This window comes from Perognathus longimembris, chromosome 20 (assembly GCF_023159225.1).
Source record: "Perognathus longimembris pacificus isolate PPM17 chromosome 20, ASM2315922v1, whole genome shotgun sequence".
Lineage (NCBI taxonomy): Eukaryota > Metazoa > Chordata > Mammalia > Rodentia > Heteromyidae > Perognathus > Perognathus longimembris.
In genome coordinates this window covers 23,578,301-23,605,426 of record NC_063180.1, presented here as the reverse complement: position 1 = coordinate 23,605,426, position 27,126 = coordinate 23,578,301, and the positions used below count along the sequence as shown (strand labels likewise).

The 27,126-nt window shown below is 51.9% G+C and overlaps 2 protein-coding genes and 1 non-coding gene across 5 annotated transcripts; 1 reads left to right on the top strand and 2 right to left on the bottom strand.

Annotated features, from left to right (window-relative positions):
• Positions 1-626: 626 nt before the first annotated feature.
• On the bottom strand, positions 627-4,653 carry Atf5 (activating transcription factor 5). Its single transcript, XM_048369227.1, has 3 exons — positions 4,513-4,653; positions 2,774-3,064; positions 627-1,900 (listed from the first exon to the last, which is right to left on the bottom strand). Exons 2-3 carry the CDS (start codon positions 2,949-2,951, stop codon positions 1,242-1,244), a joined length of 837 nt encoding a protein of 278 aa, XP_048225184.1. The 5' UTR covers positions 2,952-3,064; positions 4,513-4,653; the 3' UTR covers positions 627-1,241.
• On the top strand, positions 4,469-23,457 carry Nup62 (nucleoporin 62). 3 transcript variants are annotated; one of them, XM_048369225.1, is made up of 2 exons: positions 4,469-4,603; positions 21,035-23,457. In XM_048369225.1, the coding sequence occupies exon 2, from the start codon at positions 21,100-21,102 to the stop codon at positions 22,657-22,659; it is 1,560 nt and encodes a 519-aa protein (XP_048225182.1). In that variant the 5' UTR covers positions 4,469-4,603; positions 21,035-21,099; the 3' UTR covers positions 22,660-23,457. The 3 variants fall into 3 exon arrangements, with proteins under 3 accessions (XP_048225182.1, XP_048225181.1, XP_048225183.1); XM_048369224.1 differs by having other exon boundaries at positions 4,501-4,593; XM_048369226.1 differs by having other exon boundaries at positions 4,513-4,577; positions 21,034-23,457.
• Positions 23,458-24,449: 992 nt separating this feature from the next.
• On the bottom strand, positions 24,450-24,551 carry LOC125339168. The gene has a single exon (XR_007208456.1). It is a non-coding gene; the product is annotated as a U6 spliceosomal RNA (small nuclear RNA).
• Positions 24,552-27,126: the final 2,575 nt, after the last annotated feature.

Here is a 27,126-nt window from a genome sequence, read left to right as displayed (position 1 = left end):
AGCCACAGCACCATTTCCAGTGTTCTGGTGATTAATTGGAGATAAGAGTCTCACAGATGTTCCTGCCCAGGCAGGCTTTGAACCTTAATCCTCAGAGCTCAGTCTCCCAAGTAGCTAGGCGTGAGTTGCCAGTGCCCAGCTTGAAGGAGTCTCTTATTAGCATACATCAGTTGTATAATGAAGGGGTTTCATTGGGTCATTTCTACACCTTGTGTGTATATGCATGGGCCAGTCCTAGGGCTTGAACTCAGGGCCTGAGCACTGTCGCTAACCGTTTTTTCCCTTCTCAAGGACAGCCCTCTACCACTTTGAGCCACAGCTCCACTTCTGTTTTTCTTGTGATTCATTGGAGCAAGAGTCTCATGGAGTTTCTAACCCAGGCTGGTTTTGAACCATGATCCTCAGATTCAGCGTCCTTAGTCAGGATTACAGGTATAAGCCATGGCCTCCAGCAGTGCCTGCTACTTTTGTCCTTGAGTCTGACATCATCAATTGCCATTGCTCTAGGACTTGAACTCAGGAGCCCAGTGCCACCATTTCAACAGAGGGCCTGCTTGGCCAGTGCCAGGCCCTGGATTCAAGTCCTGGTGCTGCCAAAACAAAGAAATGAAGACAAGACACACCAATCAGAGGAAATTCTGAACTTTATTTCTCTCCTAGCTCCCCCCTACTCTGGACCAGCACCCTCTTCACTTATATGTAGCCCTTCCCAACACCTTCACAAACACTGATTTTCTCCTGAGCTAAAATGATCCTCATTCCCCAGCCACCAGCTACAGCACCCCACTCTTCCCCACTAGCTGGCATGGCCACTGGCCCTGTGGACTGGCTCCCTCCCTCCTAAAGCTGGCCTGCTTCCAAGCTGTATTCTTTTTTCATGGTAGCTTCCTGCTCTCATTTCCCTTTTAACTTGGCCCTGAGGCCCCTCCACCCCACTTGCAAGAAACCACTCACTTGAAATCTCAGAACCTTAGTGGGAAGGGAACAACAGGAGCCATGTACCATGCATGCCCTGGGGTCATCCCCAGCCCCATAAGAAAAAGCAAGGGAACTGAGGAGCCAGAGCTCATAGCTCCCACCCTGAGGGCCACAGTTCCCTGGGACGTGTGTGTGTGTGTGTGTGTGTGTGCGCGCGCGCGCAGATGTTAAACATCTACAAGGGGGAAAAAAATCTAGAAATGGGTGAGGGGGGATGAGGAGGGTAAAGACAGAGGGGGATGTCATTGGGCCCTCAGCCCTGTCTAGCTGTTCCGGGTCCTCTGGCTGCGGGCCTTGTACACCTCAATGAGCAGATCCTTGACATACTGGATCTCCCGCTCCACCGACTCCGCCCTCTCCCTCAGCTCTCGGTTCCTTGCCTCCAGCCCCTGGCACTCGCCCTCCAGGGCCTCGCCCTCTGCCCGCTTTCTCTGGCGGTACCTGAGAGCCGCTGACTTGTTCTGGTCTCTCTTTTTCTGCTTGCGGTCCCCACGGGCGGTAGCAGGATTGGGGTAAGGGGCTGAGCGACAGGATGGTGGCGGTGGAGGAGGAGGGGCCACCTGGGGACCTGGCAGGGATGGCAAGCCCATGTCCCCTGGCCCGGCCTCACTGCGGCAGTAAATGGCTAGCAGGTCCAGGGTATCCAGGGCAGGGGGCTGGGGGAGGTCAAATGTGGGGAGGGGCAGAGGGAGGGCAGGTGCAGATGGCAGGGGTGGGGGTGGAGAAGGTGGTGGGAGGAGAGGGGCATCCAGGAAGAAGTCTTCCATCTGTTCTAGCTCCTTTTTGAGCAAGGATGCCATGGCTTCCAGATCAGGGGGGGCTGGGGAAGGGGGAGGGAGGGCACTGGAAGGCAGTGGGGCTTCCAGAGGGAGGAGAGCTGTGAAGTCAACTCGTTCAGTCATCCAATCAGAGAAGCCATCACCTGAGGATTGGAGAGGGGACAGAAAGTTCCCTGAGCTCTACCGGGTACTCACAAGTGTCTCCCAATTAGGCTTATTTGCTCAGTCCATTCAGGGAAACAACTAACCAGTCAGTTAAGTGTTTTCTTCCTTTTTCTTTTTTTGGCTGGTCCTGGGGCTGGTACTCAGGGACTAGGTGCTGTCTTTGAGCTTCTTTTGCTCAAGGCTATCACTTTATCATTCAGCTTCACTTCTGGCTTTTTTGGGAGTTTGTTGGAGATAAAAGAGTTTTACAGACTTATTTGCCAGGGCTGGCTTCAACCTGTGATTCTCAGATCTCTCTCTTTTTTTGTTGGTCATGGGGCTTGAACTTAAGACACTTGACACTTGAACTTAAGGGGCACTGTCCCTGAGCTCTTTTGCTCAAGGTTAGGGATCTTCCACTTTGAGCTATAGTGCCACTTCTGTTTTTTTGGTGGTTAATTAGAGATGTGTCCAATGAGTCTCACGGACTTTCCTACCTGAGCTGGCATCAAACTGATACTCAGATCTCAACTTCCCAAGTAGCTAAGATTATAGGCATGAGCCACCAGTGCCGGGCCTCAGATTTCTTGAGTAACTAGGATTACAGGTATGCCATTGGTGCCCCAGCTCAGTTAAGCTTTCTACTTAGAAATCATCTTCTGTCTCCTGAGGTCTCCCCACTACACTGTGAGCTCCAGGGGCCAAGAATCAGGTTACTCTTGTCCCTATCTGTGTTCCCAGCACATAAACTAGTGCCTGGCACATTATTAGACTTAAGTATTTATCAAATGAAGAAGTAAATGCATGAACTCTTTTCCCCTGGCCCTAGCCCCCTCCCCCCTTACCCCACATCCATTCTCCACCTGCCTTACCTGCCAGGGGCTCTCCCCCCCCTGGAAGCCCGCCCTCCAGGGCTCCCCCAAGGACCTCATAGGGAGCCAGGGGGGCAGGGGCCAGGGGGAGTTTCCCATAGTCTACAAGCCAGCCCAGGCCGCTAGCTGGGAGCAGGGCCCTGTCCAGCTCCAGCCCCAGGGTTGCCAGGAGTGACATGGCTGCGGCACAGGCGTTGGACACCGATGGCAATGCAGGATGCACCAACTGGGAGGTGGCTCTGGCGGTTGCTCAGCTGGACGAGAATGGGCACCAGGACAAAAGTGGAGGACCTGTATGAGACAAGAGAGGGTGGGGTCAGAGGCCAGCCTCACTGACCAGCAAGGAACTGGGAAATCCGGCCTTGCCCAGTGAGGGGGTGGAGTGGGGTGGTGAGGTATTCCCATCCTTCCAATCATGGCTTCTCAGAATTCTAAAAGTGTTTTTTCCCCTAAAATTTTAAGCTCCAAATCAGAATTCTCCTTTACTAGAGAACGCTCAAGCCCCCACTTTGTCACTTGACACACAAATTTAACCATTTTCCATGGGGAATTACCCTAAGCCCCAAGGGGGAATTACTGTAAGCCCTTTTCCCCTACTTCTTAATATTCCTCTGGAGTGGGCGGGGGGGGGGGTGGTAATTTCAAAATCCTAGGGGAATTTTCTGCAAGCCTCCTTCCACCCCACTTCCTTTTTAAAAAAAAAAAAATTTTTTTTTTGCCAGTCCTGGGGCTTGGACTCAGGGCCTGAGCACTGTCCCTGGCTTCTTTTTGCTCAAGGCTAGCACTCTGCCACTTGAGCCACAGCCCACCTCTGGCCGTTTTCTAGATATGTGGTGCTGGGGAATCGAACCCAGGGCTTCACGAATGGAGGAATGGAGGAGTCAAGCACTGTTGCCACTAGGCCATATTCCCAGCCCCGCGGCATTCCTTTCCGAGATCTCAATTGAAAGTAGTTCCCTTGGGAACTCCCCCACACTCAGGCTCTCAGTGCCATCCACTCAAATCCTGCTTTTCCCTTTAAACTTTCCGGTGACCAAACTGTCCTCCGGTGTCTCCAAGCCCCGCCCCTCACGGCCTAGCCCCGCCCTCACGCTCCGCAGAGGCCCCGCCTCCTCCCCTCGAGCCTCGGGCTCCCCTAAGCTCTCCGCGGCTACGGTTCACGTAAGCCTCGCCTTCTGCTGTCAATCTAAGATAATTCCCGCCCATACAGGTGGCTGAATGGAATGCAGCAAAACTTTGGTGTGTAAGCCCCAGCTTCGGCCGGTGGGGCCAGGCGGAGAATTCCTTCCCAGCCCCCACCCTTCCGCGCGGCTCTCGCGGAGAGCGCCAAAGCGTATGCTCCAACCGTGGGGCCATTGTGCCCCAGCTGCCACTCTCTGGGGGATTAGTGCGCAACTGCAACCCTACACAGACTTCCCTCCGTACGGAACAGGGCGGGACTAAAATGCAGCAGCTCCCAGGTCACTCGGCCTGGCTAGTGCGCACGCGCAATAGCACGAGGGCGGCCTTAAACAGCCAACACGCCGGGAAAAACTTCCCCTCCCCCCCTCCGTCCCTTAGGCAGAGTACGCATGCTCGGCCGCGTGCTGAGGGCCCATTTCCTCCCTCCTCCTGCGCCTGCGCGACCGTGATTCCCCGCTCGCGTTGCCCCCCCTTCCCCCAAGGCTTAGCGGTGAACGCCGCGAGCTGCGAAAGGGCGGGAAAGGCGGTTGGAGAGGGAGGGGCGAGCGGTTACTTACTCCATGGCTGCCGAAAAGAGAGGCGGCGGCGGTGGCGGCCTCGGCTGAAGAAAGAAGGTGGGAGCGAAGAGCGCAGGCGCGGTGAGCGCGGGTACGGGTCAGGGGGATCGACGGTGTCGCGGCTACAGAGCCATGGCTGGGGGGCGGCGCAGGCGGAGGCGGCGTGGCGGCGGCGTTGGGAGAAGTCGTGGTCTGAAGACGGGGAATGAGGCGGCCCCGGGGACCGGGGATAGATATACTCGGGGCGGCGCGGCTCGCCCGGATCCTTCCGCGCCCCGCCCCGCCTCTCCGCACCCCCACCCCCCCGGGAGGCCTCCCGCACCCTCTGTCGGGGAGCCGAGCCCTTCCTAACGGCCTGGGGTTCGCCCTGCGGCCCACCCCGCCGCCCGACCGCCTGGTCCGCGGGCCCTGGTTCCGGGTCTGGGCCCGGCGCGACCCCGCTGAGGTGACTTGAGAATCCGACCCCATCCTCCCCTTAGGCCCGCACCAGCCTCTCCTCTTCTCCCTCAGCTTCACGAACTTTCTGCCAACCCCTCTTTGGACTTCATCTTCCCCGCCGACCACGCTCCCCGAGAGAGCCCGCGTGGGTTAGATGGGCGTGAGTCATACCCATACCGCGCGGCATTCAAACCAGCGGACTGGCCTTGGGCTGATAACTCGAGGGCTTTGGCCTCGGTAGAAAAATCTACCGTGGTGACAGCCTGTAATCCCAGCACTGGAGGTCTTGGGAATCAAGGGTTAAAGATCAGGTACATAGCAAGTTCCAGTCCAGCTTGGGTTAGACTACAAAATAAAAACCAAACTGGACCTAGACAAGGAAGCACTGATCTTAGAAGTCTTAACTCTTTTTTGCCAGTCCTGGGGCTTGAACTCAGGTCCTGGACACTGTCCCTGAGCTTCTTTTGCTCAAGGTTATAGTGCTCTACTATTTGGGTCACAGCCATTTCTGTTTTTTTTTTTCCTGTTCATGTAGTGCTGAGGAATCAAACCCAGGGTTTCATGCATGCTAGGCAAGCACTCTACTGCTAAGCCACATTCCCAGCCCTCTTAAATCCTTTTTTAAAAAAGTTTTAATTTTATCTTACTTGTTTGGCAGTGCTGGGGATTGAACCTAGCGCCTCACAGGAGCTATTCAAATACTCTAGCACTTGAGTCACACTCCCACTCCTTTTGATTGTATTGGCTTTTTTTTTTTAACCTTTGGCCAATCCTGGGGCTTGAACTCAGGACCTGAGCACTGTCCCTGAGCTTCTTTTGCTCAAAGCGAGCACTCTACCACTTGAGCCACAGTACCACTTCCTGCCTTTTCTGTGTATGTGGTACTGAGGAATGGAACCCAGGGCTTCATGCATACTAGGCAAGCACTGTACCACTAAACCACAGTCCCAGCCCTGTATTGACTTTTTGAGATAGGGTTCTAGGTAGGGTGGCTGGGATTGTTTGTATGTATCACTGCACTCTCTGCATTCAGCTCTCCACCAGCCTGGGTGGTGTGTTTTTTCTTCTCCTGTGGTTATTTACCCCTTCCTTCCCCCACACTACCCCTGTTCCTATCAGGTCATCCCTTGTGGAGTTCAGCCTTTCACCCATGGCAGTTAAGAGACTTGAGTCAAGATCCAGAGAAAGCAGGAGTCCTGTGGTCTTGAGAGTTAAGTGCCTGCTGCTTCAGCCCCCTTCCCTGTCCCATTTAGGAAGTCCTTCTTGGGATCTGACTACCTTCCCATAGAGCACATCCTATCCATTCCACTGAGCATTTGCACTCTATTGTCTTAGCTGATAGGGACTAAATCTAGGCAGTAGACAGAACAAAATTTAAAAGCACAGATCCTGGAGCCAGATTATTTGGGCTCTAAACTGCACTGCACCCCTCTTAGCTGTATGACGCTGGCAGTTTCCCTTCCTTGTCAGAAGTGACATTCATAGTGTGCTTGGTATACAGTAGGTGCTGCTATATCAAAAGGGTTCTTACTAGTATTGACATATGTTCTGACTGTTGCTGATTAGTAAGTGCTCTAAAAGTGCTCTTCCACCTTATCAGGGGAGACATAGGAACCCACTTCTACTTACTAGAGGAGGAGCTGGAGGGACAGCTGGGGTTGGGGCTAGGCCTGCTCGGGGCAGTGAGTGGGCACAGTCCCCCAGAGTCAGCCTCTGAGAAAGGTCCTGGGGGTTGCTTGTTTTGAGATAGGGGTATCACTTTGCTGCCCAAGGTGGTAGTCTCAAGTGATCCTCTTTACTTCAGACTTTGCAAGTAACAGGGACTACAGATAACAATACCTCCTCATTTAGCCCCCTGCCTTTGCTGGGGATGGAGCTCAGGCCTCAAGCATGGTAGGCAAGCATTCTACCTCTGATACATCTTAAGCCTGCATGTATTTTTAGGTATTTTTTACTAGACAGGACTGGAGATAATGGCTTCAGTGCTAAGAGCACTTGCCTCGCAAGCAGAAAGTTTGCGTTCCAAGTTTTAAATGCCAAAATAAATTTTGTAAAAATTTAGGGGCTGGGGATATAGCCTAGTGGCAAGAGTGCCTGCCTCGGATACACGAGGCCCTAGGTTCGATTCCCCAGCACCACATATACAGAAAACGGCCAGAAGCGGCGCTGTGGCTCAAGTGGCAGAGTGCTAGCCTTGAGCGGGAAGAAGCCAGGGACAGTGCTCAGGCCCTGAGTCCAAGCCCCAGGACTGGCAAAAAAAAAAAAAAAATTTAGGTTTACACTAAAGTAGCAAAGAGGGGAATATGGCCTAGTGGCAAGAGTGCTTGCCTCGTATACATGAGGCCCTGGGTTCGATTCCCCAGCACCACATATACAGAAAATGGCCAGAAGTGGCACTGTGGCTCAAGTGGCAGAGTGCTAGCCTTGAGTAAGAAGAAGCCAGGGACAGTGCTCAGGCCCTGAGTCCAAGCCCCAGGACTGGCCAAAAAAAAAAAAAAATAATAATAAATAAATAAATAAATGAATAAAATAAAGTAGCAAAGATAGTGAGGAGTTTCTGTCTGTTCCTCACCCTTGTTTTCCTGTCATTAGTGAACTACTTTGGTGCGTTTGTCTCAACCAAGGAATCTGCTTACTGAATTTCACACTTGCGATTTCACTAGTTATTTCAATGCCCATTCTCTGTCTTAGGAGATATCCAGAACTCCCCACTAGTCAGCTATTGTATCTCCTTAGCTGCCTTGAGGCCTTTTTCCTTCATGACTTTGATAGTCCTGATGAATTCTGGATGGGTGTTCATAGATGTTTTTCTGTTTGGTTTTGTCTCAGGCTTGGGTTACATTTTTTTGTTTGTTTTTTCCTAGTACTGGAGCTCTGGATCTCATGCTTGCTCAGTTTGCTTGCACTCTACCACTTGAGCCATGACTCTGGCTTAGCCTTTTGCTTGTTATTTTTCTGCCTGGCTTTGAATTGTGATCTTCTGGATCTCAGCCTCTTGAATAGCTAGGATTACAGGTATGAGCTACTGGCACCTGTCTCTTGATTTGTTTTGCTTTTTGGTTGGTTGTGGGGCTTGAACCCTGGGTCTGGGACCTGTCCCTGAGCGCTTCAGCTCAAGGCTAGCACTCTACCACTTGAGCCATAGCGCCACTTCTGGTTTTCTGGTGGTTAATTGGAAATAAGAGTCTCATTGACTTTCCTGTGTGTGCTGACTTTGAATGTATTCCTCAGATATCAGCCTCCTGAGTAGCTAGGATTATAGGTGTGAACCATCGGCACCCACTTGTTGCTGTTTGCCAGTCCTGGGGCTTGAACTCAGGGCCTGGGTACTGTCCATGAGTTTCTTTTGCTGAAGGCTAACACTCTACCTCTTGAGTCACAGCTCCACTTCTGGCTTTTTTCTGTTTATATGGTACTGAGGATTGGAACCCAGGGTTTCATGAATGCTATGTAAGCACTCTATCACTAAGCCACATTCCCAGCCCTAAGACTATATAGCCCAGGATGGCCCACTGTACCCCTGCAGCCAGCATGATAGGCTTCTCTTTGGTCTTTGCAAGTTTTGAGGCTTAAACTCAGGGCCTGGGCGCTGTCCCTGAGCCTCTTTGTGCTCAATGCTAGTGCTCTACCACTTGAGCCACAGCAGCACTTCCAGCTTTTTTCTGAGTGGTTTTTTGTTTTTTTTGTTTTTTTTTTTTTTTTTGGCCAGTCCTAGGCCGTGAACTCGGGGCCTGAGCACTGTCCCTGGCTTCGTTTTTGCTCAAGGCTAGCACTCTGCCACTTGAGCCACAGCGCCACTTCTGGCCATTTTCTGTATATGTGGTACTGAGGAATCGAACCCAGGGCCTCATGTATACGAGGCAAGCACTCTTGCCACTAGGCCATATTCCCTGCCCCTGAGTGGTTTTTTGGAGATGAGTCACATGGGGAAAAAAAAGTCACCTGGACTTTTCTGCTCAGGCTGGCTTTAAACCTTAATCCTCAGCTCTCAGCCTCCTGAGTAGCTAGGATTATAGGCATGCGCCACCTGGGCCCAGCTAGTAGGTTTTTCTTGTTCTTTCTTTCTTTTTTGCCCCTCCTGGAGCTTGGACTCAGGGCTTGAGCACTGTCCCTGGCTTCTTTTTGTTCAAGGCTAGCACTCTGCCAATTGAGCCATAGCACCACTTCTAGCTGTTTTCTATATGTGTGGTGCTGGGGAATCGAACCCAGGGCTGCATGTATATGAGGCAAGCACTCTTGCCACTAGGCCATATTCCTAGCCCTAGTAGGTTTTTCTTTTCTTTTTTGCCAGTCCTGGGGCTTGAACTTGGCATGGGTACTCTCTGAGCTTCTTTTTGCTCAAGACTAGCACACTACCACTTGAGCCACAGTACCACTTCTGGCTTTTTCTGTATATGTGGTACAGAGGAATCAAACCCAGGGCTTTGTGCCTGCTAGGCACTCTACCACTAAGCCACAATCCCAGCCCAATAGGGTATTTTTAATAACTGGAATGAATTTGTGTAGGAGAATGCTGTCACTGGTTGCATGTGGCATGTGCTGAATGAGGAGGCATCAGTGGGCTTCTGGCTCCTGGTATCATCTCTTGGGCCCTTTTCTCTCCTTATCTGTTGGGTCTCAGTACTGCTGAATAGATGCTGGTCTGCACAACTTAGTTGCCCTTCCCAGCAGGTTCCAGATATGAGGCATCCATGGCTGCCTGCCACTTAGGTCTTGGCACCCTGAGCCTTAGCCAGTGCCCAGTCCTGATCCAGAATTCAAACGCCTCAGTCTTCCCTCTGCCTCTGGGTTCCAGTTGCACCGCCTCTTCAATCAGATGGGGTGGTGGGGGGGGAGGGCTGCTGGGAACTCTTTTACAGTGCAGTGCGGAGGGACTTGGCTTGGGAGTGAGGTGGTTATTGCAAGCAGGTTGCATCAGCCCTGGTTCTCTGGTGGGGAGGGAAATGAAAGAATTCTTTGGAGACCGCTATTGCTTGGCAACACCTGGGTCGCAGAGCTCTGGATGATAGGTCCCAGCACAGGAAGGAGGTGGGGTATGGAGGGAGCACCAGGAAGGAAGGAGGCCAACCACACTATGCAGGACCTTAAAAGTCTGGGACATACCTAAAAGGGACATCATATCACAGGGGCTTCAGCTTGGCTTGCAGGAGACAAGATTGAGGCCTCTGGTAATGATAAAAAGCACAGAAACTGCATAACAGGAAGGCCACAGACTTCAAGACAGGGTAGGGTACCTTCAAGCCTGGACCTTCAAAGCTAAGTCTGCTCTTACTGATCAGTTGCCAAATTCTGTTGGCTTCTGACCTACTGCTCACCATCCATTCCCCCTCTGCCCTAGAGGACACCCCTCACCTGTTTCCCAATCAAGGCAGAACCTGGCATGATGGAAAATCCTACAGTTTTGCATCAGATTCTGGACCCCGCCTCTCTCCCTCCCCTCACGTAGTCCTGGGGCGGGGGAGCGGGGTATACAGGAAAGGGCCATGGCTTTCTGCAGACTGTTGTCTGTACGTGACTGTTTCCATGAGCACATAGACAAAGGTGAAGGCCTTTCTGGGTCCCAGAACTGTCTGACACCACCACCACCTCCACCTGGCCCCCAGGCATCAGCAGGGGTGGAGGGATTTGTCTCGTGGTCCCCAGCTGCACTGGGAAGATAATTGGGTCACAAGGCTAGGGTGTCAGGTTTGAAGGTAGGTGTCCTGGCAAACAAGAGCAGGAAGGCCAAGGCCAGCTCATCTGGGGAAAGGGCAGTGTGGGGCAGGGGGCTGGGCAGGTCAAGCACAGAATGCCACGTGGCTCAGGGGCTCAGAGTCCTCCAGAGCCCCTCCTCTGTCCTCAGGCCACCTTGTCTGTCTCTCCCCCCCCACCCCCTTGGAAGCACTTAACAGCTGTCTGAGCTGCTCCTGTGTGTCACCTTCCCTACTAGTCTCCTCTTCCATCTGCACAGCCCTGCTTCCCTGGTCTCACTGTCTTTTGTGAAGGCCCTTGCAGTTGCATTTAGGGGCCACCTTCAATCTAGAATAATGTCTGCCTCAGAAGATGTTTAATATACCCACAGATAGATACCATTTCGCCATGTAAAGTAATGTGCACTGGTGCTGCTGGTTAGAGTGGGACAACTCTGGGATGGTTATTTTCCAGCCTGCCACGTTTCTTTCAGATCCTCAGGTAAATTACAGGGCCACCCATGGGTGGTTCTCACATACCCCCAGGGACTGGACACAACCCTGCAAGGACAGGGTGACTGGTGGTGGACAGTAGTGTCCTCAGGCTGTTGTCACTTATCACCATGTGTGCCTTCACCCCAAGTTGTTTTCCTCAGTAGGAAAACGGTCAGCGTGCCAGAGGGAATGGTAGGCCCTCCCAGAAGACACAGGTGCTTCTCCAGGGTAGCCTGTTGGGTTGGGCAGTGGTGCCAGCCTGGCAGTGCAGAGCTGCTGGCTTTACAAGGCAAGTGGAAATCTATTCTGTTTTTTTTGTTTTGTTTTGTTTTTTTTGGCCAGTCCTGGGACCTGGCTTCTTTTTGCTCAAGGCTAACACTCTGCCACTTGAGCCACAGCGCCCCTTCTGGCCATTTTCTGTATATGTGGTGCTGGGGAATTGAACCCAGGGTCTCATGTATACGAGGCAAGCACTCTTGCCACTAGGCCATATCCCCAGCCCAAATCTATTCTTTTCTGAGGTTCAAGTTTTGAAAGTTAGTGAGTAACTCACAAATTTGGAAACACCCCCAATGAAGCATGTATGTCTAGGACTCTGGCTGTGGGACCACAGGACCTTTGCCAAATCTGTGATACTCTCTGACCATGCCATAGAGCATGAGGTCTTCCTGTGCACCCCAAGCTGGTCCTGAACTCATGATTTTCCTGCCTCGGCCTCTCCAAGTGCTAGGATTGCAGGAGTGTGTTTCTAGCCCAGCCTACCAGGAGCACATGGGCATAAGAGAGTAGCTGAACCCAGCTTGCCTTCCTGAGATCCTTAATGCCCCCGCATCAAGTGTGTGGGCACTGCCCTGTGGAGAGTGTTAAAGGCCCATGACTGTGCTAAGCTTCAACGCCGAGATCCAGAGTCCTGGGCAAGTGAGGGAGGGCTGCCTTCTGTCTTCATGCTGGGTAAGCTCCACAGGGTATGGTGCTGAGTTGGATTCACGAGTGCAAAAACTGATTTGGAAGGTCATGGACATGGCCTAGGGTATCCTCAGAGATGAGACATGGTGGATGGTGATAGCAGGAAGTAAAAAAGCACCATGTAAGAGACTCAGGATTAGCTAGAGGATTGGCTGGAAGCCTGGGTCAGAGTCCTGTGTGGCTTTGGGCAAATTATATAAGAGTTCTGGACTTCAGTTTGCTCGTTTGTAAACGGGGGGTATTGGTATTAGATCCCCCTTATGAAATGGCTGGGGAAAATGAGTCAGTTCAGATGAAGCCCTGAAAGCAGAGCCTGGCACGTGAGGTGTGGTTGTGGGGTGATGCTTTGTTCCTCTACCTGTAGCTGGCTGCTCCCACAGAAGCTTTTCTCAAAGAAACCTCCTACATTGACAGCCATCGCCATCACAGCCCAGTGTGGAACCCTTTCCCCTTCCCCCTCAAATCACTGTCTCTTCTGGGAAGCCCTTGTTGACAGAGAAGAGGCCCAGAGGGAGCAACTCTGTGCATCTCCCCACTTTGCTCATCCACCTGCTGCCTGCTTGGGGCCCAGGGCTTTCCCCATACCAGCTGTGCTGCCCATGGAGCTCCCATGACCTGCACAGGCAGCCTGAGCATGTCAGCTCCTTTCTTTCAGCCCATCGTCAACCACCATGACCAGCTCCCCCTGCCCAAAGCCTGGTCCTGCCTTTCCACACATTTCCCTTCCTAGCACAGCACCATTGTTACTTTGCTGGTTAGTTTAATGTCTTTGTCACATTCACTTACCAAAGTGGACATCCAGAGTTATGCAGCAACTGCCAGTCTCAGAATGTTTTCATCCACTCCCGCCCCCCACCCTTGGCCATTGTCTCAGTTCCTGTGCCCAGTCCTTGGCAGCACTCGGTTTCCTGTCTGGTTGCTTGTCTTGGACATTGCACTCCACAGATACATGCATGGTAGGCTATTCTGTGCCTCGCTTCAATCAGCTTTGTGTTTTCATATATGTCAGTGCTTTGCTTCTTTTTTGTTGTTGTTGTTGTTGTTGTTTTTGGCCAGTCCTGGGCCTTGGACTCAGGGCCTGAGCACTGTCCCTGGCTTCTTCCCACTCAAGGCTAGCACTCCGCCACTTGAGCCACAGCGCCACTTCTGGCCGTTTTTCCGTATATGTGGTGCTGGGGAATCGAACCTAGGGCCTCGTGTATCTGAGGCAGGCACTCTTGCCACTAGGCTATCTCCCCAGCCCTGTTGTTGTTGTTTTTGCCAGTTGTGGAGCTTGAACTCAGGGCCTGAGCACTGTCCCTGGCTTCTTCCCGCTCAAGGCTAGCACTCTGCCACTTGAGCCACAGCACCACTTCTGGCTTTTTCTGTTTTATGTGGTGCTGTGGAATCGAACCCGGGGCTTCATGCATACGAGGCCAAGTACTCTACCACTAGGCCATATTCCCAGCCCAGTGCTTTGCTTCTTATCTTATGAAGACTGGATTTGTATGTCATTGTGTGGGTGAGCCACACTGCACTTAGCACTTAATGGGCTTCCACCAATGCACATTTGGATTGTTGGTCTTAGGAACAATGTTGCTGTCCTGTGAACATGCTTATGTTAGTGGATACTTTGGGTACTTGGGTTCTCTTGGGTAGCTCTGTTCATGTGATACTGAGGAATCAAACCCAGGGCTTCATGCATACTAGGCAAGCACTCTATCACTAAGCCACATTCCCAGCCCTCAGTTGTTTTTTGTGTTCATGGTTTGGTTTTTTTTTGCCAGTCCTGGGCCTTGGACTCAGGGCCTGAGCACTGTCCCTGGCTTCTTCCCGCTCAAGGCTAGCACTCTGCCACTTGAGCCACAGTGCCACTTCTGGCCATTTTCTGTATATGTGGTGTGGGGAATTGAACCCAGGGCCTCATGTATACGAGGCAAGCACTCTTGCCACTAGGCCATATCCCCAGCCCCTCATGTTTTTTTTTGTGTGTGTTGTGGCTTTTTGCTGCTTAATTGGAGATAAGAGTCTCATCACCGATTTTTCTGTCCAGGCTTGCCTCAAATCATGATCCTCAAATCTTGCCTGCTAAATAGCTAGGGTTACAGGCATGAGCCACAAGCACCAAGCTTTATATGCATGTGTTTTGTATAAAACCTCTTTTCAGTCTGATAGGCTTTCCTTGATCACATAGAAAATAGGGCAAGGCCTTGAGTTCAGACGGTAGAACAACCTCTCCTCTGCCATTTAGCAGAGGGGACAGTTTTTTCAATACAAGGGGGGAAAGGGGGTGGGGTTTGTTTGTTTGGTTGGTTGGTTGGTTTTTAACAAGTATAGGGATGTTGGGTGCCAGAAGAGTCTTCAGATTGTTTGTCTTTTTCCTGTTAAGAGAGTGGTGTTTTAGAATCCTTGGGAGCCAGACACGGTGGCATATATGCCTTGTAGTCCCAGCTACCGGGAGGCTGAGTGGCAGGAGGATCACCTTGGGGAAAGCTGCTGTTTGTCCCTTCACCTGAGCTCCTGGGTGTGGCTGGGCCTCTGGAGTGCTGAAGTGAAGGTAATTGCTCATTAGTTGTGAGGTGATTTATTGGGGGTTCAGTATGTTTTTCCAGTGAAAGAAGAGGAGGAAGCTGAACACCTAAGTAGGGATCTAGGAGTCACTTAGGTGTCACACTGTGGGAGGAGGGCAGAAGCAGGGTTTGGAACCTCTTTGAAAGTCTTGGTTTCCCCATCCACTTCCTCACAGTGATTTCTTTTTTTTTCTTTTTTGCCAGGCCTGGGCCTTGGACTCAGGCCTGGGCCTGAGCACTGTCCCTGGGTTCTTTTTGCTCAAGGCTAGCCACCTGAGCCACAGTGCCATTTCTGGCCGTTTTCTATATATGTGGTGCTGGGGAATTGAACCCAAGGCCTCCTGTGTACGAGGCAAGCACTCTTGCCACTAGGCCATATTCCCAGCCCCCTCAAAGTGATTTCTAAGATGCAGTAAAAGCCAAACGGTACAGAGCTGTGTGCATTCTGCCTCTCTGTATAGACAATACAAGGTGCATAAGTGCCTATGCACAGGGAGCATTTAGGAACAGCCAGTCTCCTGGGACAAGAACTGGTAGCAAGGGATGGGGGCCATACTGTGCCCTTTGTCCTTTTCAGTGGAGAACCATATGCATATGGTGTCTGCACAGGCAGTAAAGCTTTCTGCCTGCCACTGGGCAGCCTCATGAACCCCTCTCTGAGGAGGCATCGGTACCCCAGCGTGCCTCCTGTCCTTCTGTGTATCCATCTGGGAGGTGGAGGCATTTAGGACCAGAGTCCAGGTGCCAAGGGGGTGAGAGAAGGCCTGTGCTCCTCCCACATGGGGCCCACCGATACTCTCTGCTACAGTTTTACTTGGAAAAACAGCTCTTTGCCTGTGTCTGGTTTCCTATAAATCTGGGGTGAGGTGGGATTCCTCAGGCAGGTAGCTGTGTAAGAACTGAGCAGAACAGCCAATGGCACCCACGGAGGCCCTGACTGCCCCACTCTGGTGGGGCCATACCAGCCTCTTCCAGGAGCACTGGCGCTTCTACCTCACCTGAGGGCTGCCAGATACAGTGATTGTATACCTGTATGCTAGTGCTGGGGCTTGAACTCAAGACCTCAGGCTCTTAATTGGCTTTTTTTTAATCCCATAGCTGGCTCTCTACCACTATGCCATGCCTCCAGTTCGAGAGATAAGAATTTCTCAAACTTTCCTACCTGGTCTGGCTTCAAACTGTGAGTCCCAGATCTCAGCCTCCTGAGTAGCTAGGATTAGAAATATGAGCCCCTTGTGCCCAGTCTGGATTTCCAGTCTGAAAGCCAGCCCTGAGCTGATCTGTTGTTCCCTGAGGTTTTCTTTGGCATGAAGGAGAGGGAAACTGTTTGAAGAGATGCTTAAGGCAGTTTAGGGTTGGGACAAGCTGTGTGTGACAGGGCAGGAGGGTAAGAGAGAAGTGGGGCCCAGGAGAGGAGGGTGTTTGAACCCCATTGCGGGGGGGATCAGATTCCTCTGAGCTCAGCCCACTGGTTTCTCATGTCCGTCTTCCTTCTCTTATCTCTGTGCCCTCACTCTTCAGGTCCCACGGCTCATCTGTAATTTCTTCCTTAGTTGTACAAAGGTGTTTCCTTGTGATATTTCCATATGTGCGTGCAGACCACATATGTGTATCCAGATCAAACTTGCCTCCATCTGTCTTCCGTGCCCTCTTTAAAATATTTTCAGCAGGTTCCATATGTGCAGATAAACTACTATGACCATACTCATCCTGTCACCCTCTCCTCTCCCTTCAACAGTCTGTCCTATTTTTCTGTCACTGGGTTTTCTTTGTGTTGTTTGTCATGTATATGAATTGTACTGAGGAGTTTCAGGCATGTGTATATACATTGATGAGAATAACTCTCTCTTGCTTCTCTGTGGTGCTAGGTATGGAGCATGCACATGCCAGGCACATGTTTCCCAGGGGCCCCCACCTTGTCTTGCCCAGGCTGGCCTTCAGCCTGTGATCTTCCTGCCTTCACCTCTTTTTTTTTTTTTTTGTGCCAGTCCTAGCACTCTACCATTTGAGCCACAGCACCACTTCCGGCTTTTTCTGTGTATGTGGTACCAAGGATTTGAACCCAAGGCTTCATGCATGCTAGGCAAGCACTCTACCACTAGGCCAAACTCCTGGCCTTGTCTTCACCTCTTGATCCTCCTGCCTCTGCCTTCTGAGTAGCTGGGGTTGAAGATATATGCTACCACACCCACCCTCTCCCTGAAATGTTCAATTAGCTAATTCCATGGGATGTGTGTGTGTGTGTGTGTGTGTGTGTGTGTGTGTGTGTGTGTGTGTGTGTGTGTGTGTGTGTGTGTGATGCAGGTAGCTGGCCTTGTCCTTCCTAGACCTACTGACTCTGCACAGTCACAGCACCACCAGGTGGTGGCCGACTGCACACCAGCAGCGGAACTTGGCTTATGAGCAGTTAACCTACCACTTTCTAAACACTGTCCAGAAATGAGATTATCTCATCTTTGCATTCTTGTGCTTTCAGGTGGGGAAACTGAGGCATGGGGTGATCGTAGAATATTTGATCCCAGGGCTTGAAGTGGAGGTGCTGGGCCTCTTGTGCCACACACTGGCCCTTGCTCAGCATTAATGTAGGGGAGAGGGTCACACTGGGGGTGCTGGTTTGGGTAGAGTGAAGTTCAGAGTGCTGTTTCTATGAATTCCAGCCCCTTTCTGATCTGAGTGACACTGAGAATCCTAAGACAGGGGCCATCTATAGTGCTAAGCCAGTCCATAGATGAGTGTTGGCATTGATTCTGTCACAGTTTCAGGCAGAGATAAACCAAGAGTGTCTTACCTGGGTTTAGATTCTATTTAGGATGTGCAGGGTCAGGACAGCCCGATTGCCTGGTTACTTGTTGCTGTGTGCTACCCCAAACCCTTTTGCAACTCAACACTCCTGATGCTTCTACCTCTTCCTTTGCCTGTGGCCCTCCTTCATCCAGAACTTCTCTGTCCCCAGGCTGGCCCTGACTCACCTGTTCTCTTCACCACCTCACTTCTCCCTGTTGACATGGCTTCTGCTTTGGCCCTGTTCACCTGTGGTCTGCTCCTGAGCTCACCCAGCCTTGCTCAGAAGATCTGACCCATTGTGTGTCTTCAGGGGTGCGTGCTAATCACAGGTGCATGGAACGGGGCTGAGGACCTGGGTGGCATCTATGCTGATGGCATATAGCCAGCCAGGCCTCCACCCAGGGCAGCTTCTATGCGCTTTAAATAGTGTGCAAAGAGGTTTTTTAAAGTGCTCTTCTGCATGTTTTTAGCTGCAAGTTACTAATAGCAGAAGCTCTGCAGCTGAGTTGAGTTCATGATGTGTAGGTGTAGTTGTTCCATGACGTAAACAGCCCGGCTCCAGGTGTCTCCACTGTGTTCTGTCACACAAGAGTGTGTGGGGGTGCCAGGTAGGGGCCCTGAGGTTCCGTGGCTTCAGCCGACTGCATTGCTGGGGTAGTGCTGGGGCGAGGGGAGGGCACTCTCAGGAGAACTGGCAGGGAGGAGGACTAGAACCAGACCTCGTGGGACCTCTGCAGGCCAGGCCCTTGACTTCTCAGCTATGGCCTTATTTGTTCTTCACAGAGATAGAGACTGTACTTATAGCCAGGGAAACTGAGGCATGGAGTTCCTCTGGACTGATTTGCCCAGGGACCTACAGAGGCAGAATTGAAACGGTGTCTTCAAGGTGTGAGGAGTGGCTTGTGCCTTGCAAGACGCTTGCTGGCTTTTAAAGGAAAGGGAAGATGGTGAGGGCTTTGTGTGAGCCACCTGGGTGACAGAGTTATGTACCCTGTGAACCATGCAGTGGAGTAGAATAGAGGGTTTGTAGCAGGGGGACCACACAGTCTGGCCCCCTCCTGAGAGCGTGGGCAAAGATGGGAGTGTCACGCAGTGCTGGCCATGCAGTGCCGGCCACATGGTTCTTAAGAATGGGTTAGATGCCCCAAATCTCTACATTAGAATTACCACAAGAACCCAGATTGGGATCAGCATACTGACTGAGTTCACACTAAATTTTAGGCCAACCACATACCACATCCGGTCTTACTTGGAGCTTCCTAGCCTTTGCCCTCCTTTGTGTGTGTGTCTGTGTGTGTCATGGGGTGGGGGTGGGGGTGGGGATGGGGGAGGTCCCTGCTCTGGGGCTTGAATGTGTTCTTGCTTGGCTTTTTAGCTCATGGCTGCTGTTCTACCACTTGACCCACACCTCCTGTTCCAGCTCTTTACTGGTTAATTGTCTGCCCAGACTGGCCTTGAGCTGGGATCCTTAGATCTCAGCTTCCTGATTACCTGATGATGAAGATAGGTGTGAGCCACTGGTGCATGGCTTTTTTTTTTTTTTTTTTTTTTACAAGATCTGACTATATGGCTTAGGCTAACCTCAAATTTAAGATCTTTCTGCCCTCATGTTCCCAGTTCTAGGATTGCAGAGGTGTGCAACCTCTCCTGGTCCCAGCTCCCTTAGTATGAAAATGCTCTAGCCACAGAACGAGAGTGAAGGAGAGGCCAGGTCCCATTGCAGATCTGTCAGGCAGTTTCTGCTTCATGTCTGTATGCTCCTGCTCTGCTCACAAATCACTGTAAATTTAGTGGCCTAAGACAACACAAAACCTCTCAGCTCTTCTAGAAGTTAGAAGTCAAGGTGCCATCAGGGCTCCACCTTCTGCAGGCCCCAGGAAGGATTGCTTCCTTTTCTTTCCAACCTTGTACTTTCCAGTTTCCTTGGCTTGTGGCCCCTTCTCCCATCCTCATCCTTGGATGCATTGCTGATCCCTTACACCAGTCATCACATGGCTTCTGCCTCAGTTGTATCTGCAGTTCCTTCTACCACATAAGGCCATAGATGCTCTGGTGAGGGACTGGGCCATGGACGTTGTTGGGGGTGCTATACTGCTGTGCTGACCCCACTGGAAATGTTAGGGTTGTCCATTCCTGCCAGGGCACAGCTACTGGACAGGGCTGGGTGACACTAACTTCCCTCCAGCCAGCTGTGGTCAAACCTGGCCCTGGGTACCCTTCCTTTGCCACCTTTGAGACAAAACAAAGTTTGACAGCTTAGGAGCCTTACTCAACTCATAACTTTTTTTTTTTTTTGCCAGTCCTGGGGCTTGAACTCAGGGCCTGAGCACTGTCCCTGGCTTTGTTTTTGCTCAAGGCTAGCACACTACTACTTGAACAGTACCACTTCTGACTTTTGTCTTTATATGTGGTGCTGAAGGTTGAACTCAGGGCTTCAAGTATATGAGGCAAGCACTCTACCACTAGGCCATATTCTCAGCCCTTCCGCTCATAACTTTCGCAAATCTCACTTGCATTGTCCAAGCTGGCTGTGTAGCCCAGGATGGTGTCACAGACCTGCTGTTTAGCACCTGGGATGCAGAGGGATGATGAGCGAGAGTTCTAGCCTGGCTCCACAGTAAGACCCTGTGTGGGAGGGGTTGGCCTGACATCTCGTTGTGTGGCCACAGTTGAGTGCTTTGTGCTGTGAGGCCCTCTTTCCCTCTATGAGGCACCTGTGTGGGTGCATCTGTCCTGTCAGGGTGTAGGAAGTGCTGTGCCTTGTGAGGAGGCTGGCTTATGAATGGGACCAGTGGCCGGCAGTGGCGGCAGTCCCACACCAGGCTCAGCTTCTGGCTTACTGCTTGCTAGCGTGTGGCCCTGGGATGCCATCACAGCCCCCTGGGTACTGAAGGAGTCTTGAGCCTTCGCCTTGCCCATCCCAGCACTGTCTTCCCCCTTCCTTGCTAGGTAGCTTCAATTTTCCACCCATACCGTGGTGTGCCTTGGGCTCATCACAGATTACAGAAGGCCACTGGGAAGTGGGCTGAAGTTGAATAGATGTGGGAAGAAGGCCAGGGAAAAGGCCAGGTGCATATTTGTCTTCAGGCTCCATTTCTGCCATATCTTAGCTTATCCTTGAGCCAATTGCTACAGCCAGAGGCATCTAGCACCCTGACTGAGGATCAGGCTTTCCAGGGCCCATCTTGCTGTGTCAGATGCAGCATAGCCATCTGACAGCATGTATCAGGCCTGCTCCCCCCGCCCCCCCCCACACACAAAGCAGGCCCTGGGGGAGCAGGGCCCCGGGCTGGTTTGTGCCCCACTCACTGCCTCCTTCAGGCCTCCCTGGGCTGGTCCAGGCTGTCTCCTGCCTTCCTGGCAGTGGGAAGTTTCCACTGTGCTGACAGTTACATAGCTGGAGCCCACAGCTCCTAGTGTCTGACCCTGGGTGTGGGCATGGGCTTGGGCCTCTAGAACCTTTGCTAATTTGGCAGAGCATAGTTCAGGTTACACTGAAAGAAAGGTGCTGCTGTTCTAATCCAGCCCTGCAATGACCACACCACGTATGTTCCATCATGCTTCTGCGGTGGCCTTCCAAACTGATCATGTCCCTTCCTCTGCTTTAAAAATCTTCCCAAGGTTGCAGACGCTGAAGGATTGGCTTGGGAGCTCCGGAGTAGCTGCTGTCACCAGAGTCTGGAGCCATGAGCGGGTTTAATTTTGGAGGCACTGGGGCCTCTACAAGTGGGTTCACATTTGGCACCGCAAAGACATCAACGACCACGCCCTCCACAGGGTTTTCTTTCTCTGCTTCGGGCACTGGATTGTTTAATTTTGGGACTGCCTCTCAGCCAGCTACAACCACCCCTACCACCAGCCTATTCTCACTCACGACCCAGGCTCCAACCACACAGACCACAGGGTTCACTTTTGGAACAACTCCTGCTTCTGGAGGAAGTGGCTTTTCCTTAGCTCCAAAGCTAAACCTGACCAACACAGCTACCACCCCTGCCCCAGCAAACACAGGTGGCTTTGGGCTTGGCAGCAGCACGCTCACCAATGCCATATCAAGTGCCAGCACCTCCAGCCAGGGAGCTGCATCCTCTAGCTTTGTGTTTGGCTCCACCACCACCACCACCACTACCACCACCACCTCCACGGCCCCAACTACCACGTCTGGAGGGTTTTTGTTCACCAGTGGAGGTGCAGCCCAGCCTGGGGCCTCTGCTTTCAACATTGGCTCCTTGGGTGGTTTGGCCCAACCCACTGCCCTTCCCGGGTTACCCTTCAGTGCCGGCACTCCAGCGAGCACTGGGGCTGGGGCCAGCACCACCCCAGCTTCCACCACCACCACCACCAGCACGGGGCCCACCCTCTTTGCTTCCATAGCTGCTGCTGCCCCCACCTCGTCCACCGCCACAGGGCTCTCCCTCTCGGCCCCAGCAACTACGGCTGGGGCCCCCGGAGCTGGGACGCTGGGCTTCAGCCTAAAGCCCCCCGGAGCAGCTTCTGGCACTTCCACTGGCGCACCCACAGCCACCACCACCACCACCAGTAGCAGCTTTGCCTTGAGTTTAAAACCACTTGTGCCAACGGGGATCCCCAGCAACACAGCAGCTGCTGTGACCATTCCACCAGGCAGCAGCACCACAGCCGGGACTGCTGCCTGCCCCGTGATGACCTACGGGCAGCTGGAGAGCCTCATCAACAAGTGGAGCCTGGAGCTAGAGGACCAGGAGCGCCACTTCCTGCAGCAGGCCACCCAGGTGAACGCCTGGGATCGCACGCTCATTGAGAATGGGGAGAAGATCACCACCCTGCACCGTGAGGTGGAGAAGGTAAAGCTGGACCAGAAGAGGCTGGACCAGGAGCTCGACTTCATCCTGTCACAGCAGAAGGAGCTGGAGGACCTGCTGAGCCCGCTGGAGGAGTTGGTGAAGGAGCAGAGCGGCACCATCTACCTGCAGCATGCTGACGAGGAGCGCGAGAAGACCTACAAGCTGGCGGAGAACATCGATGCACAGCTGAAGCGCATGGCCCAGGACCTCAAGGACATCATCGAGCATCTGAACACGTCAGGCGGCCCCGCTGACACGAGTGACCCACTGCAGCAGATCTGCAAGATCCTCAATGCGCACATGGACTCGCTACAGTGGATCGACCAGAACTCCGCCCTGCTGCAGCGCAAGGTGGATGAGGTGGCCAGGGTCTGTGAGGGGCGCCGCAAGGAGCAGGAACGCAGCTTCCGGATCACCTTTGACTGAAGCTGCATAGGCTGGCTGTCTCATGTTCTAATTCTTACTTTCAGATGATTGTGCTGTTGAGAGAAGTGTTGTGTGCTTTGATTTCTTGTTAGCAAATGGGAGCTGTTTGGAGCCTTCTGGTCCAGGCAGAAACCTAGTGAGTGCTTTTGTGTTTACGCTTGCGTCCTGGCCCCTTCTCTCCTCATCCTTTCCCCCAGCCAAGGGACAGAGAAGTGCTGGTTTACCTTAGGAATATTCCCTGGCACTGCGGTCACCCTGTCCAGTGCACTCATAGGTGCAGGGCAAAAAAGACGCTGTGGCAAGGAAGCTGTCCTCAATAGGAGATGGCAGCTTGGTCTCAGAGTACAGGATGTCTGCTGTGACAACCAGAACCAAGGGCGGCTGTGACCTGGACAGACAGCGGCTAATGGCAGAGGAGCAGCCAGCTAAGGGACCTGCACAAGGGTGGGGGCAGGAAAGGATTGGGGCACAGAGGCCTCCTCTGCTACCTCGTTCATTCTCCAGGAAGCCAGCTGCTGCCCCGCATCTGTGTGTTGTGCTTTCCTATGTCCCAGCCCCGTTCCTGTGATGGAGAAACTGGTGATCAGACCTGCCACGGCAGCAGTCCACAGAATCATCTTCCACAGCAGCCTCCCTTGCCCTGGCCCCGAGCTTCCCAGTGCCAAAGTTGAGTAGTCACTATAAGATCTACGAAGAAGCCAGCTGTGTTCAGGTGTCTATTTTCACTCTGCTTTGCTGCACTACCTGCAATGCCTATGGTTGTATGTTGCTTTCCTAAATAAAGTAAGAATTGTGACCTGAATTGCTGTCAGTCTGCATACATGTTAGACTGGGTATATGGCTCAGGCCAACACCATTGTTCTGGAAGACCAGAAGGAGCCACACAGCAGTGTGGGAGAGGGGGTGACATGACTCCAGCTGTGCCCTCCCTGTGTGGAGGCTTGTCCCAAAGGCATTACCCTAATGGGGACAGGTGGTGTCTGTCACTGGGGCTGGCTGGAGGATTCCTCTGTGCTTCAGAAGGGTGCAGGTCTGTGTAGGAGGGTGACTTCCAGATACTGGCCCCACATTGTGCCTAGGGCCCTCAGGCCATGTGGGCTCACCTGAAGCTTTCACTCCACAGGTGGGGAGGCTGGCCCTTCAGCCTCCCTCCTATTCCACACAGTTTGCAGATTCAGGACCCTGTTTCTACAAGTCTTACAAAGCCAAAACGGTAGGCAGTCATTTCCTTGAGCCATTTTGGCCTCTGGAGGACAGAGTTTTGAAGGTTTGGGTGGGCTTTGTTTTGCCAGTCCTGGGGCTTGGGACTCGGCTTGAGCACTGTCCCTGGCTTCTTTTTGCTCAAGGCTAGCACTCTACCACTTGAGCCAGAGCACCACTTCTGTTGTGTTTTTGTTTTTGTTGTTTGTTTTTTTCTGTTTATGTGGTGGTGAGGAATGGAACCCAGGCTTCATGCATGCTAGGCAAGCACTCTACCTTTGAGCCACATTCCTAGCCCCTTGTTTTGTTTTTTGTAGGTTGTGGGCCTTGAACTCAGGGTCTGGATGCTGTTCTTGAGCTCTTTTTGCTACCTCTTTTAGGCTAGCACTCTACTACTTTGAGCCACAGCACCACTTCTGGTTTTCTGGTAGTTAATTGGAGATTAGAGTTTCACAGGGACTTTCCTGCCCAGGCTGGCTTTAAATTGAAATCCCCAGATCTCAGCCTCTTGAGTAACTAGGATTATAGGTGGGAGCCCCTGGCACCCAGCTTGGTGTTTTTTTGGTGGGGGGGGGTGCATTAACAGGGTATAAAGTATGGAATAGTTCACAAATTTCCATGTCATCCTTGTGCAGGGGCCATGCTAATCTGTATTGTCCAGTTTTTACAATAAGTGCTGCCAAAGTGAGCACAGAACATGATTTTTGAGTAGAGGATGTAAGGGTGTGGGAGAATGAAGAGAAGACGACCCCACCCCCACTGTGGTAATCTTCAGCCCTTGGGCCTCAACCCCTGACTGCCTACTCTGAGGCATTGGTTTGCTGAGACTGCTATCCTGTATTGCAAAAATGAATTGGAGTAAAATACCCACTTGTACAGAGGATCTTGGGCACTCCACTCTGAAGAACACAAGTTCTTCCCATAAATCAGTAGAATCACCATGTATAGTCCCAGAAGGCTACTGGGGCAGTTAGGGAGGGGTCCCCTAGGTTACCACAGAATGGGCAGTCTGCGGGGTGCCACCCTGTGGACGTCCGCTTCCTTATAACTGTAGTTTACCTTTCCAGGAAGAAAACAGGCCGATCGTTGTAAGTTCTTCATTCACTAACATGAAGAAAATGTGACTGAATTTGGACTCAGAGGCTTTTAAAGGTGACTCTCCTTTAGTAAGCGCTTACCAAATTCCCTTTCCACGTTAACGTTAAGCATACCCGTGTACACCTGTAATCCTGACATCCTGGTAATCCTAACATGCAGGAGGTCGAGGTTGCCAAGGTTTCAGTAAACCCCAAGTTTGGGCACTGTAAAAGGCAGTCGGGTAGCTGTAATCCCAGCTACTTGAGAGGCAGATGTCAGAAAGATAGAAGCAAAAAGTTGGCAAGACTCCATCTCAACCCAGATACACAGGGATCATTAAAGCGGAATTGTGGTCCAGATCAGCCTGGGCACAAATGCAGGAGCTAGAGGCATGGCTTAAGTGGTACAGCCCTGTCTAGCAAGTACACGGCCCCAAGTTTGAATCCCAGTACTACAAAAAACAAATCTGCTACCACCAGTTTTTCTTTTTTCTTTCTTTCTTTTTTCTTTTTTTTTTTTTAACTTTCAAGATCCCCAGATGGCCTCATTAGTTAGGATTACAGGCATGGGTCACATGCCATCACCAGGATTCAGGCCTTGCCCACAGCCCACCAGCACTTCACACTGAGTCCCTTCCCCAAGTGTCCTTGGCCCATCTCACCTCCGGACACCATCCAGCTCAGCATGAATACCAGATTTTCCTGCTGGGTGACTTCGACTGGACTTCACTTGGGGGCTTGGCTGGGGTCACAGCTGACCCCCTACACCTAAGGGGATAGTCCCCTCCCCCCAAATCCACAAAACTAGAAGCAACAAGCCCAAGGCTAGCACTCAAATACAATGTGGAATCTCAATTTGAGTCTTGATTTAAAAGAACTTAAAACTTTGGAGACAAAGTGGCACTGTGGCTCAAGTGGTAGAGTGCTAGCCTTGAGCTGAAGAGTTCAGGGACAGCACTCAGGCTGAGCATTCAAGCCCCACTACTGACAAAAAGAAAACTTTGGAGACAATCCAGAAAATGTAAATTTGATGGTATTACTTATTATTGCCATTTTACAATGTGAGGATGATATTGTAGTTTTATTTCTTTAAATGAGTTCTTTTATGGAACAGTGTGGCAAACTATGAGCCTGTGTTCTGTTGTTGTCAATAAAGCTTTATTGGAATATGGCCACACCCTAATTTGCATATTGTGGATGGCTGCCTGGAGACAAACCACAAAACCTGTAAAGCTACTATTTCTGGGAAAGTTTGTAGTAGAAAACTATTAACCTACAAAACAATAGGATGTGGATGAAAGAACGGAGGCTGTGGAGTAACAGGCACACTGGCATCTGTTTCTGTGTGTGTTAGACAGTGTCCATAGTAGCACACTGTGGAGACAGGAAGTCCTGCCTGCTGCACCGCCCCAGTTGCTCTGACCCTACCTCAGGACCTGGCCAGCACCATTCGCCTGGTTCTGCACACACCCAACGATGACTTCTGTCCCTGGCTAAGCGGAAAGGCCATGGGCACTAAACGCGCCCCCCTGAGCCAGCTATGCAGTGAGTGCCCTTCACCTGGGGTCTAGGGTGTTCTGGAAACTGGGGAAGGAGGGCTCTGGGAAGGAGACCCCTGCTTGGGGGTCAGGGCAAAGATCAGGGCCTCAGGTAAGCGTGTGGTGTGCTCCATCCCATCCGGGCCTGGTTCCCCGGCAGCTCTGCCCCCTGACTGGGGGGGCAGTTTCCAGGCATACCCAGTAGGATCTGGGGTGCCTAGGGCTCCCCAGATCTGGCTGCTGTGCACATATCTTAAACCCTAGAACTGTCACCATCTGTATCATCATGGGTCTGGCTTGAATTAACCAAACCTGGCAGGGTCTTTCCACCATTTCTCCCTGGAAGATTTCACTTGTTTCCTAGAAGCTCTTACCAGAGAAGCAGAATTTCCCCAAACAAACTGAAGCAAACAGGCATTTGGTGTGGCTTCCTCACCCCGCCCTTCTCCACCTTTGTCCTACGACTGGCACTTTGGCTCAGGCTTTCCTGGCCCCACCTCACCTAGCCCAGCATGGTCTCCAACATAACTAGGAAGGTGTGGTTCTTAAGCTTGGTGTCGGTGGCTCATGCCTATCCTAGCTACCTATGAGGCTGAGACCTGAGGATTATAGTTCAAAGCCAGATGAGACGTGTCTCCAAAAAGCCAGAAGTG